Here is a 17,866-nt window from a genome sequence, read left to right as displayed (position 1 = left end):
ATCTAACAAAGTATACAAGTTTCATAATTGACAGTTGTTATCTAACAAAGTATCCATAATTGACAGTGGTTATCTAACAAAGTATCCAAGTTTTCTATCTGACACTGGTTATCTAACAAAGTATCCATGTTTCATAATTGACAGTTGTTATCTAACAAAGTATCCAAGTTTTCTATCTGACACTGGTTATCTAACAAAGTATCCAAGTTTTATATCTGACACTGGTTATCTAACAAAGTATCCATGTTTCATAATTGACAGTGGTTATCTAACAAAGTATCCAAGTTTCATAATTGACAGTTGTTATCTAACAAAGTATCCAAGTTTTATATCTGACACTGGTTATCTAACAAAGTATCCATGTTTCATAATTGACAGTTGTTATCTAACAAAGTATCCAAGTTTCATAATTGACAGTTGTTATCTAACAAAGTATCCAAGTTTTATATCTGACACTGGTTATCTAACAAAGTATCCATGTTTCATAATTGACAGTTGTTATCTAACAAAGTATCCAAGTTTTATATCTGACACTGGTTATCTAACAAAGTATCCAAGTTTCATAATTGACAGTTGTTATCTAACAAAGTATCCAAGTTTTATATCTGACACTGGTTATCTAACAAAGTATCCATGTTTCATAATTGACAGTTGTTATCTAACAAAGTATCCAAGTTTTATATCTGACACTGGTTATCTAACAAAGTATCCATGTTTCATAATTGACAGTTGTTATCTAACAAAGTATCCAAGTTTTATATCTGACACTGGTTATCTAACAAAGTATCCATGTTTCATAATTGACAGTTGTTATCTAACAAAGTATCCAAGTTTTATATCTGACACTGGTTATCTAACAAAGTATCCATGTTTCATAATTGACAGTGGTTATCTAACAAAGTATCCAAGTTTTATATCTGACACTGGTTATCTAACAAAGTATCCATGTTTCATAATTGACAGTTGTTATCTAACAAAGTATCCAAGTTTTATATCTGACACTGGTTATCTAACAAAGTATCCATGTTTCATAATTGACAGTTGTTATCTAACAAAGTATCCAAGTTTTATATCTGACACTGGTTATCTAACAAAGTATCCATGTTTCATAATTGACAGTTGTTATCTAACAAAGTATCCAAGTTTTATATCTGACACTGGTTATCTAACAAAGTATCCATGTTTCATAATTGACAGTTGTTATCTAACAAAGTATCCAAGTTTTATATCTGACACTGGTTATCTAACAAAGTATCCATGTTTCATAATTGACAGTGGTTATCTAACAAAGTATCCAAGTTTTATATCTGACACTGGTTATCTAACAAAGTATCCATGTTTCATAATTGACAGTTGTTATCTAACAAAGTATCCAAGTTTTATATCTGACACTGGTTATCTAACAAAGTATCCAAGTTTCATAATTGACAGTGGTTATCTAACAAAGTATCCAAGTTTTATATCTGACACTGGTTATCTAACAAAGTATCCATGTTTCATAATTGACAGTTGTTATCTAACAAAGTATCCAAGTTTTATAATTGACAGTGGTTATCTAACAAAGTATCCATGTTTCATAATTGACAGTGGTTATCTAACAAAGTATCCAAGTTTTATATCTGACACTGGTTATCTAACAAAGTATCCAAGTTTCATAATTGACAGTGGTTATCTAACAAAGTATCCAAGTTTCATAATTGACAGTGGTTATCTAACAAAGTATCCATGTTTCATAATTGACAGTGGTTATCTAACAAAGTATCCAAGTTTTATATCTGACACTGGTTATCTAACAGTATATCCAAGTTTTATATCTGACACTGGTTATCTAACAAAGTATTCAAGTTTCATAACTGACAGTGGTTATCTAACAATGTATCCATGTTTCATAATTGACAGTGGTTATCTAACAAAGTATCCAAGTTTTATATCTGACACTGGTTATCTAACAAAGTATTCAAGTTTCATAATTGACAGTGGTTATCTAACAAAGTATCCATGTTTCATAATTGACAGTGGTTATCTAACAAAGTATCCAAGTTTTATATCTGACACTGGTTATCTAACAAAGTATTCAAGTTTCATAACTGACAGTGGTTATCTAACAAAGTATTCAAGTTTCATAATTGACAGTGGTTATCTAACAAAGTATCCATGTTTCATAATTGACAGTTGTTATCTAACAAAGTATCCAAGTTTTATATCTGACACTGGTTATCTAACAAAGTATCCATGTTTCATAATTGACAGTGGTTATCTAACAAAGTATCCAAGTTTTATATCTGACACTGGTTATCTAACAAAGTATCCATGTTTCATAATTGACAGTGGTTATCTAACAAAGTATCCAAGTTTTATATCTGACACTGGTTATCTAACAAAGTATTCAAGTTTCATAACTGACAGTGGTTATCTAACAAAGTATTCAAGTTTCATAATTGACAGTGGTTATCTAACAAAGTATTCAAGTTTCATAATTGACAGTGGTTATCTAACAAAGTATCCAAGTTTTATATCTGACACTGGTTATCTAACAAAGTATTCAAGTTTCATAACTGACAGTGGTTATCTAACAAAGTATTCAAGTTTCATAACTGACAGTGGTTATCTAACAAAGTATCCATGTTTCATAATTGACAGTGGTTATCTAACAAAGTATCCAAGTTTTATATCTGACACTGGTTATCTAACAAAGTATCCAAGTTTCATAATTGACAGTGGTTATCTAACAAAGTATCCAAGTTTTATATCTGACACTGGTTATCTAACAGTGTATCCATGTTTCATAATTGACAGTGGTTATCTAACAAAGTATCCATGTTTCATAATTGACAGTGGTTATCTAACAAAGTATCCAAGTTTCATATCTGACACTGGTTATCTAACAAAGTATTCAAGTTTCATAATTGACAGTGGTTATCTAACAAAGTATCCAAGTTTTATATCTGACACTGGTTATCTAACAAAGTATCCAAGTTTCATAACTGACAGTGGTTATCTAACAAAGTATCCAAGTTTTATATCTGACACTGGTTATCTAACAAAGTATCCAAGTTTTATATCTGACACTGGTTATCTACCAAAGTATCCAAGTTTCATAACTGACAGTGGTTATCTAACAAAGTATCCAAGTTTTATAATTGACAGTGGTTATCTAACAAAGTATCCAAGTTTTATATCTGACACTGGTTATCTACCAAAGTATCCAAGTTTCATAACTGACAGTGGTTATCTAACAAAGTATCCAAGTTTTATAATTGACAGTTGTTATCTAACAAAGTATCCAAGTTTCATAATTGACAGTGGTTATCTAACAAAGTATCCAAGTTTTATATCTGACACTGGTTCTCTAACAAAGTATCCAAGTTTTATATCTGACACTGGTTATCTAACAAAGTATCCAAGTTTTATAATTGACAGTGGTTATCTAACAAAGTATTCAAGTTTCATAACTGACAGTGGTTATCTAATAAAGTATCCAAGTTTCATTACTGACAGTGGTTATCTAACAAAGTATCCAAGTTTCATAATTGAGAGTGGTTATCTAACAAAGTATCCAAGTTTTATAATTGACAGTGGTTATCTATGAAAGTATCCAAGTTTTATAGTTGACAGTGGATATTTATTCCTGCTTGAATTGACAGATTATTTGTGACAGGAAAACGAAACAAAAAATAAATAAATATTTAAAAAAATATGAAATATATTATGCGAAATATTCGCATATACCTTCTTTACTGTAAAAACTTGTAATACAAAAAATAATTAATAATGTTTGTCACGGACATACGACAGACGTCACGTCGCTAGCACAGTCTTGGAACACAAAATGATTCTAACGTTTGGAACACAATTTTTGTTCTACCTTATTTATTCCAAGTGGGTTACTTTACACGGTAACCACACTCGTGTTCCTCTGAAGCTCACAACCTGGATTTAAAATCCACTGAAACACAGAACCTAGATTTATAAAAAAAATCCATTGAAACACAGAACCTAGATTTATAAAAAAAAATCCATTGAAACACAGAACCTAGATTTATAACAAATCCACTGAAACACAGAACCTAGATTTATAAAAACAAATCCACTGAAACATAGAACCTAGATTTATAAAAAAAAATCCATTGAAACACAGAACCTAGATTTATAACAAATCCACTAAAACACAGAACCTAGATTTAAAAAAAAATCCATTGAAACACAGAACCTAGATTTATAAAAAAAATCCATTGAAACACAGAACCTAGATTTATAAAAACAAATCCACTGAAACACAGAACCTAGATTTAAAAAAAAAATCCATTGAAACACAGAACATAGATTTATAAAAAAAATCCATTGAAACACAGAACCTAGATTTATAAAAACAAATCCACTGAAACATAGAACCTAGATTTATAAAAAAAATCCATTGAAACACAGAACCTAGATTTATAAAAAAATCCATTGAAACACAGAACCTAGATTTATAAAAACAAATCCACTGAAATACAGAACCAAGATTTAAAAAAAATCGCTGAAACACAGAACCTAGATTAGAACATATACTGAAATACAGAGCCTAGATTAGAACATATACTGAAATACAGAGCCTAAAACTTATGCACAAAACAGTCTCGGTGCCAGTTTTTCCAAATGGGGGCGCTGTGGAGAGTTGTAACTACATTTAAGGAGAACAATTATTTTCGCTAACAGTTGCCCTGGCATAAAGGTCTGCAAGAAGTGGGCTCATAACAAGCATTACCTGAGTCACGAAGGTCTGCAAGAAGTGGCCTCATAACAAGCATTACCTGAGTCGCGAAGGTCTGCAAGAAGTGGCCTCATAACAAGCATTACCTGAGTCACGAAGGTCTGCAAGAAGTGGGCTCATAACAAGCATTACCTGAGTCACGAAGGTCTGCAAGAAGTGGCCTCATAACAAGCATTACCTGAGTCACGAAGGTCTGCAAGAAGTGGGCTCATAACAAGCATTACCTGAGTCACGAAGGTCTGCAAGAAGTGGGCTCATAACAAGCATTACCTGAGTCACGAAGGTCTGCAAGAAGTGGGCTCATAACAAGCATTACCTGAGTCAGGAAGGTCTGCAAGAAGTGGCCTCATAACAAGCATTACCTGAGTCAAGAAGGTCTGCAAGAAGTGGGCTCATAACAAGCATTACCTGAGTTACGAAGGTCTGCAAGAAGTGGCCTCATAACAAGCATTACCTGAGTCACGAAGGTCTGCAAGAAGTGGGCTCATAACAAGCATTACCTGAGTTACGAAGGTCTGCAAGAAGTGGCCTCATAACAAGCATTACCTGAGTCACGAAGGTCTGCAAGAAGTGGGCTCATAACAAGCATTACCTGAGTCACGAAGGTCTGCAAGAAGTGGCCTCATAACAAGCATTACCTGAGTCACGAAGGTCTGCAAGAAGTGGCCTCATAACAAGCATTACCTAAGTCACGACTCAGTGACATCAGCTGTTAGTCAAGTCTTACATAAAGACAGGATCTGATGATTATGTTTCAGAGACTGAAGGGGCGTCATGGAACTAAATATGATTTTGTAGTACACTAATAAAACCAAGTAGTGATAGTTTAATCACGTTAATACACATTAGAAGAAGTCAAGTGCCTTTTAATTTTCGTATCATTAAACTTTCCTTGTTACTCTGACTAACCCACTGGTTTCCAATACAGACAAACATTTTGAACACATTTAATATAATGTTTATACGTTGATTTCGGATTATCAAAAGTGTGTGGAAGACATTAGGGTTTGCTTGTTTTGAATTTTGCGCAGAGCTACACGAAGGCCATCTGCGTTAGTCGTCCCTAATTTCACAGTGTAACACGAGAAGGAAGGTAGCTAGTTATCACCACTCACCTCCAACTCTTGGGCTACTCTTTTATCAACGAATAGTCGGACTGACCGTAATATTATAACGTCCCAATGTCTAAAAATGTAAAAAAAACTTGACCGAGAATGAATGTTGTTGGGCACAACATGAGTAGGAATTATATTGAGCAAAGAGGCGAGAAATGTGGTTTGTGAATTTCTATGAATAATAAATCACTTCTTTTCACCCTGGGTCGATTTTTCTGACTACTGGATGAGTCAGATCACTCAACAAGAACAAGAAAAATCTGAGCGATACCAGATAAATTTTAAAGTTCTCAGAATGCCACGTCACAAGACCAAACAAAAGAAGACAAAAAAGAAAACCAAAGTTTCTGACGTATGTACTTTCACACGAATGCCAGACAACTCATTAAGACGGTTCAAGGGCTTAGCAAGCGGGCCTTATCGGTATCGACAAACTTTGGTCCAAGCCTTCGAAATTGTGGGACGGCAGATATAAATTGCGATTAGTGGACTTAATGGTTAGACATATATTGTTTGTATGAACAGCTTGTGAAGTACAAACGATTATGGTAAAAATAAAAATAATAGCTTTAAATAAAGATATGTAGAATTTGTTTTAAATTTCGCGCAATGCTACACGAGGGATATCTACACTAGCCGTCCCTAATTCAGCAGTGCAAGACCAGAGGGAAGACAGTTAGTCACCATCACCCACCGCCAACTCTTTTACCAACGAATGTGGGATTGACCATGACATATTATAGCGTTCCCACGGCTGAAACAGCTAGCACGTTTGGCATGAGGGGGATTCGAATCCGTGACCTTTAGATTACGAGTCGAACGCCCCAACCACCTGGCCATTTCGGACCTTAAGATATGTAGAGGTTTACTTTAGGATATTTTTGCATCAAACATTTATATCTTCCAACTTAAGATATAACTCAAGAAATATGGTCAACTTCCTGGACTTTATGATGCCGTTCATTTCTATGACCCGGGATTCAACGGTATGTTTACGAACTTAAACGTTAAAATCCGGGGCTCAATTCTCCGCGGTGGATATCCCATTGTATAGCTTTGTTATTGGTTAGTTTGTTTCGAATTTCGAGCAAAGCTACACGAGGGCCATCTGCGCTGTTATTAGTAACTAAAACAAACCAATTAAAACAATAATAAAAAAAACCCGTCTAGGCGCAAATTTTTGTGACAAATAAAAACTTTTTTGTTTCTATTCTGTGAGCTTGAGAACGGCATGTTCTAACTTTGTTTCTTTTGCGTAGTGCGACACCTGGTGGTCATTAATAGAATGAAATAGTACACTGTGAGAAAACTCATCGTTGTTGGCTTATATTTCTCTTTTTCTAGATTTCAGAGCACGAGACTGTGGCAAGGTCGCACGTAGTAAATACGACGTTTCGACTCAGCAGTCTGTGGTGTACTGTTTCATGAAACGAAACGTAATTCGTATTCATTTAGTTTCTTAATATTTTTCTGACCAAACACTTTATTATCATTTTCGTGTTCCGTACCTTGTTTAATTTTCCTATCTCCCTATTACCACTATAACTAGACATCTTATTTTTTTAATATATAAAGGGCACTGGCATGGCCAGGTGGTTAAGGCACTCGACTCGTAACCCGAGGATCGCGGGTTGGAACCCCCGTCGCACCAAAGATTCTCGTCCTTTTAGCCGTGGGGTGCTATAATCTTACGATCAATCCCACTATTCGTTGGTAAAAGAGTAGCCCAAGAGCTGGCGGTGGGTGGTGATGACTAGCTGCCTTCCTTCTAGCCTTACACTGCTAAATTTGGGACAGCTAGCACACATAACCCTCGTGTAGCTCTGAGCGAAGTTAAAACAAACATATTAAAGGGTTAGGGTTATAATTCGATTATTAATTAAGTTCCACAGTGACACAGAGATAAGTCTGCAGGCTTACAACGCCAGAAACCGGGTTTCCCTACTCGTGGTGGGCTGAGCACAGATAGTCCAATGTGTATATCTGTGCTTAACTTCAAAAACAAGTTGATTGTTATGATTTAACTTTTTGTTAAGCACAGAGTTACAGAATAAGCTATTCGTGCACTGCCCACTACGGGTATCGAAACCCGGTTTTAATATTATAAGATGTGCCACCTTTTAAAACATTGTTCTCTTAACTGTATTTATTATCCTTTGTTTTGAGTAGACGTATTTGTAATTAACTTCAACCTCTCATGGACTCGTAATATTTGTTAAGACAATATAGAAGGCAGCAAGTCATCACCACCCACCGCCAACTCTTGGGATACTCTTTTACCAACAAATGGTGGGGTTAACCGTACCATTATAACGCCACCACGGCTGAAAGGGCGAGCATGTTTAGGGTTACTGGGATTCGAACCCGCGGCTCTCAGTTTAAAATAAGTCGAGCGTCCTAACCACCTGGCCGTGCCGGGTAAGACTGTTAATAAATCTACCATGAAATCAACTGTAACTATTTCGCCATTTAAACTAATGAAAAAACAGATCAAACAAACTTAGATATGATTCGATGCATTAATGTAAGCGAAGTTAAAGTGTTGGCCGGAACAGATGCACGTGTAATAATCGCGCTCCATTCCTCAGGTCTCATCTTATACGGGTTTAAAACATCATCACTGAATTCTGTTAGTGACGGGTACTTAACATCAGAGTCATCACGAACCACGATAATGTGGTTCATAACCGCAAGGAATCACACAAAACCTTATGAGAGGAAAACAAAACAGCACAGATTCAGTTGAATCAACACCGACATTTTTACAACTGACTGTTAAAGCTGTACATGTTTGACTTACAAGGAAAAGAAAATAACACAAGCAAGTAACTACTGTAAACATTATTTACTTTAACTACAAACCCATATTTTAACTCCAGAAAGGAAATTATAGGTTTCCTGGAGCATGGAGCTCCAGTAATGAATGTCTTCAGTACGTCAACTTGTCTTTACCTACGTTTCACGAACCTCATCTATACGTGTGTCTTCAGTACGTCCAGTCGTCTTTACCTACGTTTCACGAACCTCATCTATACGTGTGTCTTCAGTACGTCAAGTCGTCTTTACCTACGTTTCACAAACCTCATCTATACGAGTGTCTTCAGTACGTCAAGTCGTCTTTACCTACGTTTCACGAACCTCATCTATACGTGTGTCTTCAGTACGTCAAGTCGTCTTTACCTACGTTTCACGAACCTCATCTATACGTGTGTCTTCAGTACGTCAAGTCGTCTTTACCTACGTTTCACGAACCTCATCTATACGAGTGTCTTCAGTACGTCAACTCGTCTTTACCTACGTTTTACGAACCTCATCTATACGAGTGTCTTCAGTACGTCAACTCGTCTTTACCTACGTTCCACGAACCTCATCTATACGTGTGGCTTCAGTACGTTCAGTCGTCTTTACCTACGTTTTACGAACCTCATCTATACGAGTGTCTTCAGTACGTTCAGTCGTCTTTACCTACGCTCGCTGTTCACAATTAATTTTTTGTATAATATAAAAATATATCCATTTATTAAACGTGACTTCCAATTTCGTCTTAAAAATCAAATACACAGATTGGTTTCGTGTGACAGCAGAGCGTTGCTTCAATTATTCCTGTTTGCTCCAAACAGTGAAGGGGTGTTGAGTCGGACGTGACACGTATATCAACTGACTGTAGTTGTGTCTCTGGTATGGGTACTAAGAGTTTTATTACAATGAAGTAGACAACAACGTTTTGACCTTCTTAGGGTCATTTTACTGTAGTTGTCATCCAAATGAATAATAAATGTACAACAAAATATAGTTATAGAATCACTGCGAATCACAAGTTTGTAGATCAATAGTAGGAAGTGGTTCTTTTTTACTTTTTTATAATCACAAATAGTGAACAATTTTGTACATGCAAGGGGGAATGAGTTACATGTAACACTCCCACATATATTCACAAATCCCCTCAGTCGTGTGTAACCCTAGAGATCTTGACAGACCCCCCCAAGTCGTAACACTCCAGCTATCTTCACAAAAATCCTGAGTCGTGTGTAACATCCTAGAGATCTTGACAGACCTCCCCAAGTCGTAACACTCCAGCTATCTTCACAAAAATCCTGAGTCGTGTGTAACATCCTAGAGATCTTGACAGATACCCCAAGTCGTAACACTCCAGCTATCTTCACAAAAATCCTGAGTCGTATGTAACATCCTAGAGATCTTGACAGATACCCCAAGTCGTAACACTCCAGCTATCTTCACAAAAATCCTGAGTTGTGTGTAACATCCTAGAGATCTTGACAGATACCCCAAGTCGCGTGTAACGCCACAGGTTTTTCACAAACTCCCTTTGTCGTGTGCAACACTCCAGTCATCTTCACAAATTTTAGAGTCACGTGTAACTCCTCAAGTTTCTTCACAGAACTGTAAGTCACATGAACAAATCTAAAGATCTCCACCAATCACTTACTTCGAACCACGATAGTGACAGCTTTATTCTCGCGCTCACGTGGGTTCGAACAGCTTAAAATGTCTAGTTTAATTCATTAAACAGCGTGACACCTAACAAGTTGATCGAGTTCAATCGACTCAAACAGCACGTAGAAACCATGCTTAAAATGAATCAATGGCCATCACGTGTGATTTGAGTCAGTAAACTACGTGAAGTCTACCATTGAGTTAAAACTGCACAATATTTAACTTGAAACAACACACGTCTAATGGAAATTTAAAAAAACAACAACAAAAAAAGCACGAGGAATAACAATACTTTTTGCCAGATATTGTTGGGAATTCAAAACAGACTTTAAACCTCGATTTAACAATTATCGTGTCAAAACTTGGAATCCTCCAATATTTCGTTCGAAAACTTTATTTTACATACAATCAAAACTGAACACAACATGACACTCGTTTTAAAACACATGCCAGGTATCCGACCTATGGAAACCTATGGCCATTTCCTCACCTAAAATACGACAGAAACCAGATTGTAAACATCTTCCTCGTAGAACTAAGACACGTTGCTACAAGGAATAAAGGTTTACAAACGTCTCGGAAATAACACGTGGAACATAATTTACTTATTGGGGTTTATTTCCTTTCTTTAAAACATGCGCTGATGACAAAAATGTTTTTTAGTACAAACAAAAACATTTCGCAAAGTAGCAAACACGAGCTACGCGCACACACACGCTCATTGGTCAATGTAGTTCACTCGACGAAACAGTCTGTGAAAAACGTCAAAGGACACTAATATAATATAATCTCATTTTTTGTACAATGGGACTTAGAAAATCCTGGCATATGCTGAAATCACCAGAAGCTCGTGCAGAAAGTGCGAGGGCTGTGCCAAACTCCTCTTTTTCCCGGGAATTTTTTTTTAATGAGATCTCTCAGACGAAGAACATAGAACTGTCTTTTTTTGGTGGTAGGGCTAGAGAGAGAGAGAAGATAAAACATGAGAAATTCAGAAGAGCTATATTGTAATAAAATTTTGTTTTACTTTTCAATGTCATTTTTCCAATGCAGTTCTAAAATTATCATTAATTATATACGCTAATTGCAAAGACACCAAATCATAATCTATAGATACTACTGAGATATCTCTGCATATCGTTTATTAGAACGTCTTTTTTCACATTTTACCATTTGACACAAAATACATTGGGTATGTTTTAATATTCCATTTTTTATATATTTTTTTCTCAAAAAAATTTGCTGGCTTCTTTTAGCTTATTTCACTAATGAAGATAAAACGTTTTTAACACCAGGGTGCGTGTAAGGTCAGGTATATTGGTTATTTCAAAACATTCGAAAACAACACTCCGAAAAACGAAGTTTGTACTTTGGTCTAATGATTCAGACAGACTTTTGGTTTAGTTATTCTGTACGGACTTTCTGATGTTTCAGAGTGAAATTTTGGTCGAATGACTTGGGATGGACTTTTGGTTATATAATTCAAGGTGGACTTTTGGTTGAATGATTCAGGGTTGGCTTTTGGTTAGATAATTCAAAGTGGACTTTTGATTCAATGAGTCAGGATGAAATTTTGATTAGATAATTCAGGGTGGACTTTTTGATTCAATGAATCAGGATGAAATTTTGGTTAGATAATTCAGAGTGAACTTTAGGTTCGGTGACTTAGGGATAAATACTTGGTTAAATAATTTAGGATGGACATCTAGACCAAAGACTTAGGATGAACTTTGGGTCCGATGACTCAGGATGGAGTTTTGGTCTGATAATTCAGAATGGAATTTTGGTCCTATGATTTAGGGCGGACTTTTAAGCACTATTGATTCCAGAAACTTGTCTTAATAACCATAAAACGTTTACAATAGTAGTTGATAATTGTTGGAGGCGATTATTGAAGTGACTGAATAAACAAGTGACCTCAGGTTCCTTACCTTGTATTTAACCCGTTTTATTATTTTTCACCATTTTATAGAAAAACGTGGTAAGGACGGACACCACTGAGGAACGAAATACTTGTTTTTTCACTGTTATAAAATAAAAGTCAACTGACCACGTCACAAATATGAAAGTTCAACTTTTAAAGCCACAGGGTCACCAACGTTTCGTGTTATTCTACAATCATCACTGCAGTCCTGGCGTTCCCACATTTGCTGTAAAAATGAAAAAAAGTGCAAGATGAAAACTCGTGGAGTAACTAACGACTCAGAAACATTTAGATAGCTACACGACCTTTGACCTTTCTTTGGAAGGTATTTTATGATTGAGGCTAGGTTTTAGGATTTACATTTACCTGTCCAAAAGCAGTACTTAATGTCAGTGTGCAAGAAAAACACTAGCACTAGGAAAGGAAACATCAACAAAGGGCATGAAGTACCTGAATTTTACAATTTGAAAGAAAGTGATGTTGTTGGGTTCCACTGGTTTATCTAATGCAGGTTACAGTTATGACTGCCAATAATCAAAATCTCTCAATATTTTTTATTTCTTTCCATCTTCAGTTTGAGTCATCATATTCTTCCACTGATGATGGGAATGGCCCATAGCGAGTCTTATAACGCTAAAATTTAGTGTTAGATTTTCCCCGTGGTAAATAGAGAGCAGATGGACTATTGCGTAGTCTTGTGCTCATACAACCAAATGAATAAATCTTTCATACGAGTGCAGATGCATCTAGTGCTACCGCTCACTTATTTCTCTGCTCGAGAAGTGCGGACGTCTTTGAAAACGAAAGCATTTTATTTTTACGATAGGCTTAGGGTCCATTTATGCATAGCTATCCCAAGTGTTGAACTCACAGTTTGAAAGGAAAATGGCTGGTCAACAGCATCCACCTGAACTCGTATCTGTTACTCCTATAACACATCAACGACAATAAAGTTCAGACAACTCCAAAGTACTTGCAATTCAACCAGTGAGCCATAACCAGCCCTGATAGTTACACATACAACGAATTTCAAAAGTTGTTGATAAACTCTGCCCGATGTTAAATACATGTTACACATATTCTAAGACTGTAGCTGTTGGTTTCTTTGGTACATAAAACTTTAGGACTTCAGGGTTAGTAAGGTCACGTACTGCTACTGTTAACACTGAAATAACTATCGGATTCATTAATTTTATAAAAGTATTTAATATACGGTTTATTTCATTATATAAAACTATGCAGGCACAATTAATACGTATTTCAACTAAACTTACTTTAAATACCTTACTAAAATGGTTATGAAGTCCTGAAAAGGACAATATACAATAGAAGTCTGCTTTAATTTTACTTTAAAGTTAGATACAATACAGTATTCAATAACAGGACGATACATGTTGAGGGCATTTCGTTTCAAACTATATTTAGTGATAGTATAGAAATATTTCAGATACTAAACAACAAGCCTTCGTTACTGAAAGATAGTCAATCCATTATTACCTGATATTCTACACTAAAGTGGTTTCAGTTCAATAGGACGCTTCTTCAGTCGTTGTTCATTACGAAAACTCAAACAAATTGACCATAGGGGGCGCGTTGTTAGCCTTGATCACAGAACAACTCCATCATCCTGTTCGTAAGTTGTTCCATTAAAAACGAAACGTGATTCTTTGGCAGAAAAGAACATCGGAGGATATATGTTTAAAGAAACAACTCATTAACTGTGTTTGTAGAAAATAGAAACCAGTTCTAAACACAAATCAAGGAAACGGTAATGTTACGATACTCCATGTCAAAGACTGACCCTGGGGTACTTGGTAAGTCGAACTGACCAGTTAGTTATGAATTTTAGAGAAATTAACAGCCGTAAAGATCAACTGAATCAACAGATTCGAACGAAACCACCCACTTTCAAATTGTAAACTTAAAGCAATCTACGCCATATACGGTTATTTCACCTGTAAACTTACCTAGAACTTGTACGAGATAAAATATTTTGAATGTTACACGTAAAGTTACTTAATACGTCAAATAAAACAGAAACAACAACAACCAAAACACAAACACGAGTGTTTTGGAGGAAGACGTAGTAAAGCACAAGTGCTTTTTACACAGTTTTGTTTATCATATAACAGAAGATAACTTACCGCGGTAAAACATGTTTCTGTACATAGTAGGGCAGTGGAAATCCTGTAAAAGGATATGTAATTCAGTTTTCTGGAAAATATTGAAGTGTTGTCGACCACTAGAACACAATGAATATTACATTTTTTAACCTCTCCTTATAAGTAGTTAAATATTGGGAGTTTGTAGGATACTGTTAACACAATACATATTGTAGTTTGTTGAGTACTGTTAACACATTAAAGGCTGTTGTTTAATTACGTATGCAACACAGTGTTTATTGCTGTATTTTGTTCAAAGTAACACAATATCAAATTTAGTGTTGTGTAACTATAAGGAAAATATGTAACAAACATTGTCTCACACTTACACTAAAATCAGTTAAATATAAAGATCTGTTTCGATTATTTATCAAGATAGCTCTTTTGTGACTTGTGTTTCTTACTACAAATTATAAAACCAAATACTTCATTAAACAATTATGGACCCGTAGTTTACATCAAACCACTGTATACCAGTAATTTACATCACTGTACTGTGGACCCGTAGTTTACACCAAACCACTGTAAACCTGTAATTTACATCACTGTACTGTGGACCCGTAGATTACATCAAACCACTGTATACCTGTAATTTACATCACTGTACTGTGGACACGTAGTTTACATCAAACCACTGTATACCAGTAATTTATATCACTGTACTGTGGACCGGTAGTTTACATCAAACCACTGTATACCTGTAATTTACATCACTGTACTGTGGACCCGTAGTTTACATCAAACCACTGTATACCTGTAATTTACATCACTGTACTGTAGACACGTAGTTAACATCAAACCACTGTAAACCTGTAATTTACATCACTGTACTGTGGACCCGTAGTTTACATCAAACCACTGTATACCTGTAATTTACATCACTGTACTGTGGACCCGTAGTTTACATCAAACCACTGTATACCTGTAATTTACATCACTGTACTGTGGACCCGTAGTTTACATCAAACCACTGTATACCTGTAATTTACATCACTGTACTGTGGACCGGTAGTTTACATCAAACCACTGTAAACCTGTAATTTACATCACTGTACTGTGGACCGGTAGTTTACATCAAACCACTGTAAACCTGTAATTTACATCACTGTACTGTGGACCCGTAGTTTACATCAAACCACTGTATACCTGTAATTTACATCACTGTAGTGTGGACCGGTAGTTTACATCAAACCACTGTATACCTGTAATTTATATCACTGTACTGTGAACCCGTAGTTTACATCAAACCACTGTAAACCTGTAATTTACATCACTGTACTGTGGACCCGTAGTTTACATCAAACCACTGTATACCTGTAATTTACATCACTGTACTGTGGACCGGTAGTTTACATCAAACCACTGTAAACCTGTAATTTACATCACTGTACTGTGGACCCGTAGTTTACATCAAACCACTGTAAACCTGTAATTTACATCACTGTACTGTGGACCCGTAGTTTACATCAAACCACTGTATACCTGTAATTTACATCACTGTACTGTGGACCCGTAGTTTACATCAAACCACTGTATACCTGTAATTTACATCACTGTACTGTGGACCCGTAGTTTACATCAAACCACTGTATACCTGTAATTTATATCACTGTACTGTGGACCCGTAGTTTACATCAAACCACTGTATACCTGTAATTTACATCACTGTACTGTGGACCGGTAGTTTACATCAAACCACTGTATACCTGTAATTTACATCACTGTACTGTGGACCCGTAGTTTACATCAAACCACTGTATACCTGTAATTTATATCACTGTACTGTGGACCGGTAGTTTACACCAAACCACTGTATACCTGTAATTTATATCACTGTACTGTGGACCGGTAGTTTACATCAAACCACTGTATACCTGTAATTTATATCACTGTACTGTGGACCGGTAGTTTACATCAAACCACTGTATACCTGTAATTTACATCACTGTACTGTGGACCTGTAGTTTACATCAAACCACTGTATACCTGTAATTTACATCACTGTACTGTGGACCCGTAGTTTACATCAAACCACTGTATACCTGTAATTTACATCACTGTACTGTGGACCGGTAGTTTACATCAAACCACTGTATACCTGTAATTTATATCACTGTACTGTGGACCGGTAGTTTACACCAAACCACTGTATACCTGTAATTTACATCACTGTACTGTGGACCGGTAGTTTACATCAAACCACTGTATACCTGTAATTTACATCACTGTACTGTGGACCCGTAGTTTACATCAAACCACTGTATACCTGTAATTTACATCACTGTACTGTGGACCGGTAGTTTACATCAAACCACTGTATACCTGTAATTTACATCACTGTACTGTGGACCCGTAGTTTACATCAAACCACTGTATACCTGTAATTTACATCACTGTACTGTGGACCGGTAGTTTACATCAAACCACTGTATACCTGTAATTTATATCACTGTACTGTGGACCGGTAGTTTACACCAAACCACTGTATACCTGTAATTTACATCACTGTACTGTGGACCGGTAGTTTACATCAAACCACTGTATACCTGTAATTTACATCACTGTACTGTGGACCCGTAGTTTACATCAAACCACTGTATACCTGTAATTTACATCACTGTACTGTGGACCGGTAGTTTACATCAAACCACTGTATACCTGTAATTTATATCACTGTACTGTGGACCTGTAGTTTACATCAAACCACTGTATACCTGTAATTTACATCACTGTACTGTGGACCGGTAGTTTACATCAAACCACTGTATACCTGTAATTTACATCACTGTACTGTGGACCCGTAGTTTACATCAAACCACTGTATACCTGTAATTTATATCACCGTACTGTGGACCTGTAGTTTACATCAAACCACTGTATACCTGTAATTTACATCACTGTACTGTGGACCGGTAGTTTACATCAAACCACTGTATACCTGTAATTTATATCACTGTACTGTGGACCTGTAGTTTACATCAAACCACTGTATACCTGTAATTTATATCACTGTACTGTGGACCTGTAGTTTACATCAAACCACTGTATACCTGTAATTTATATCACTGTACTGTGGACCTGTAGTTTACATCAAACCACTGTATACCTGTAATTTACATCACTGTACTGTAGACCCGTAGTTTACATCAAACCACTGTATACCTGTAATTTACATCACTGTACTGTAGACCCGTAGTTTACATCAAACCACTGTATACCTGTAATTTACATCACTGTACTGTGGACCGGTAGTTTACATCAAACCACTGTATACCTGTAATTTACATCACTGTACTGTGGACCCGTAGTTTACATCAAACCACTGTATACCTGTAATTTATATCACTGTACTGTGGACCTGTAGTTTACATCAAACCACTGTATACCTGTAATTTATATCACTGTACTGTGGACCTGTAGTTTACATCAAACCACTGTATACCTGTAATTTACATCA

The 17,866-nt window shown here is 36.0% G+C and overlaps 1 protein-coding gene across 1 annotated transcript in view; it reads right to left on the bottom strand.

Moving 5' to 3' along the window:
- Window positions 1-8,208: 8,208 nt before the first annotated feature.
- Window positions 8,209-17,866, bottom strand: part of LOC143247698 (carbonic anhydrase-related protein 10-like) — a 36,362-nt gene continuing 26,704 nt past the window's right edge. The window contains exons 7-9 of the mRNA XM_076496103.1: window positions 14,392-14,434; window positions 12,255-12,473; window positions 8,209-11,281 (exon numbers count right to left, since the gene is read on the bottom strand). Coding sequence (XP_076352218.1) covers window positions 12,445-12,473; window positions 14,392-14,434 — 72 coding nt within the window. The 3' untranslated portion in view covers window positions 8,209-11,281; window positions 12,255-12,444. The remainder of the gene's footprint in view (window positions 11,282-12,254; window positions 12,474-14,391; window positions 14,435-17,866) is intronic.

This window comes from Tachypleus tridentatus, chromosome 3 (genome assembly GCF_004210375.1).
Source record: "Tachypleus tridentatus isolate NWPU-2018 chromosome 3, ASM421037v1, whole genome shotgun sequence".
Lineage (NCBI taxonomy): Eukaryota > Metazoa > Arthropoda > Merostomata > Xiphosura > Limulidae > Tachypleus > Tachypleus tridentatus.
The sequence above is the reverse complement of the archived record's forward strand: the minus strand, read 5'-3'. Positions and strand labels throughout refer to the sequence as shown.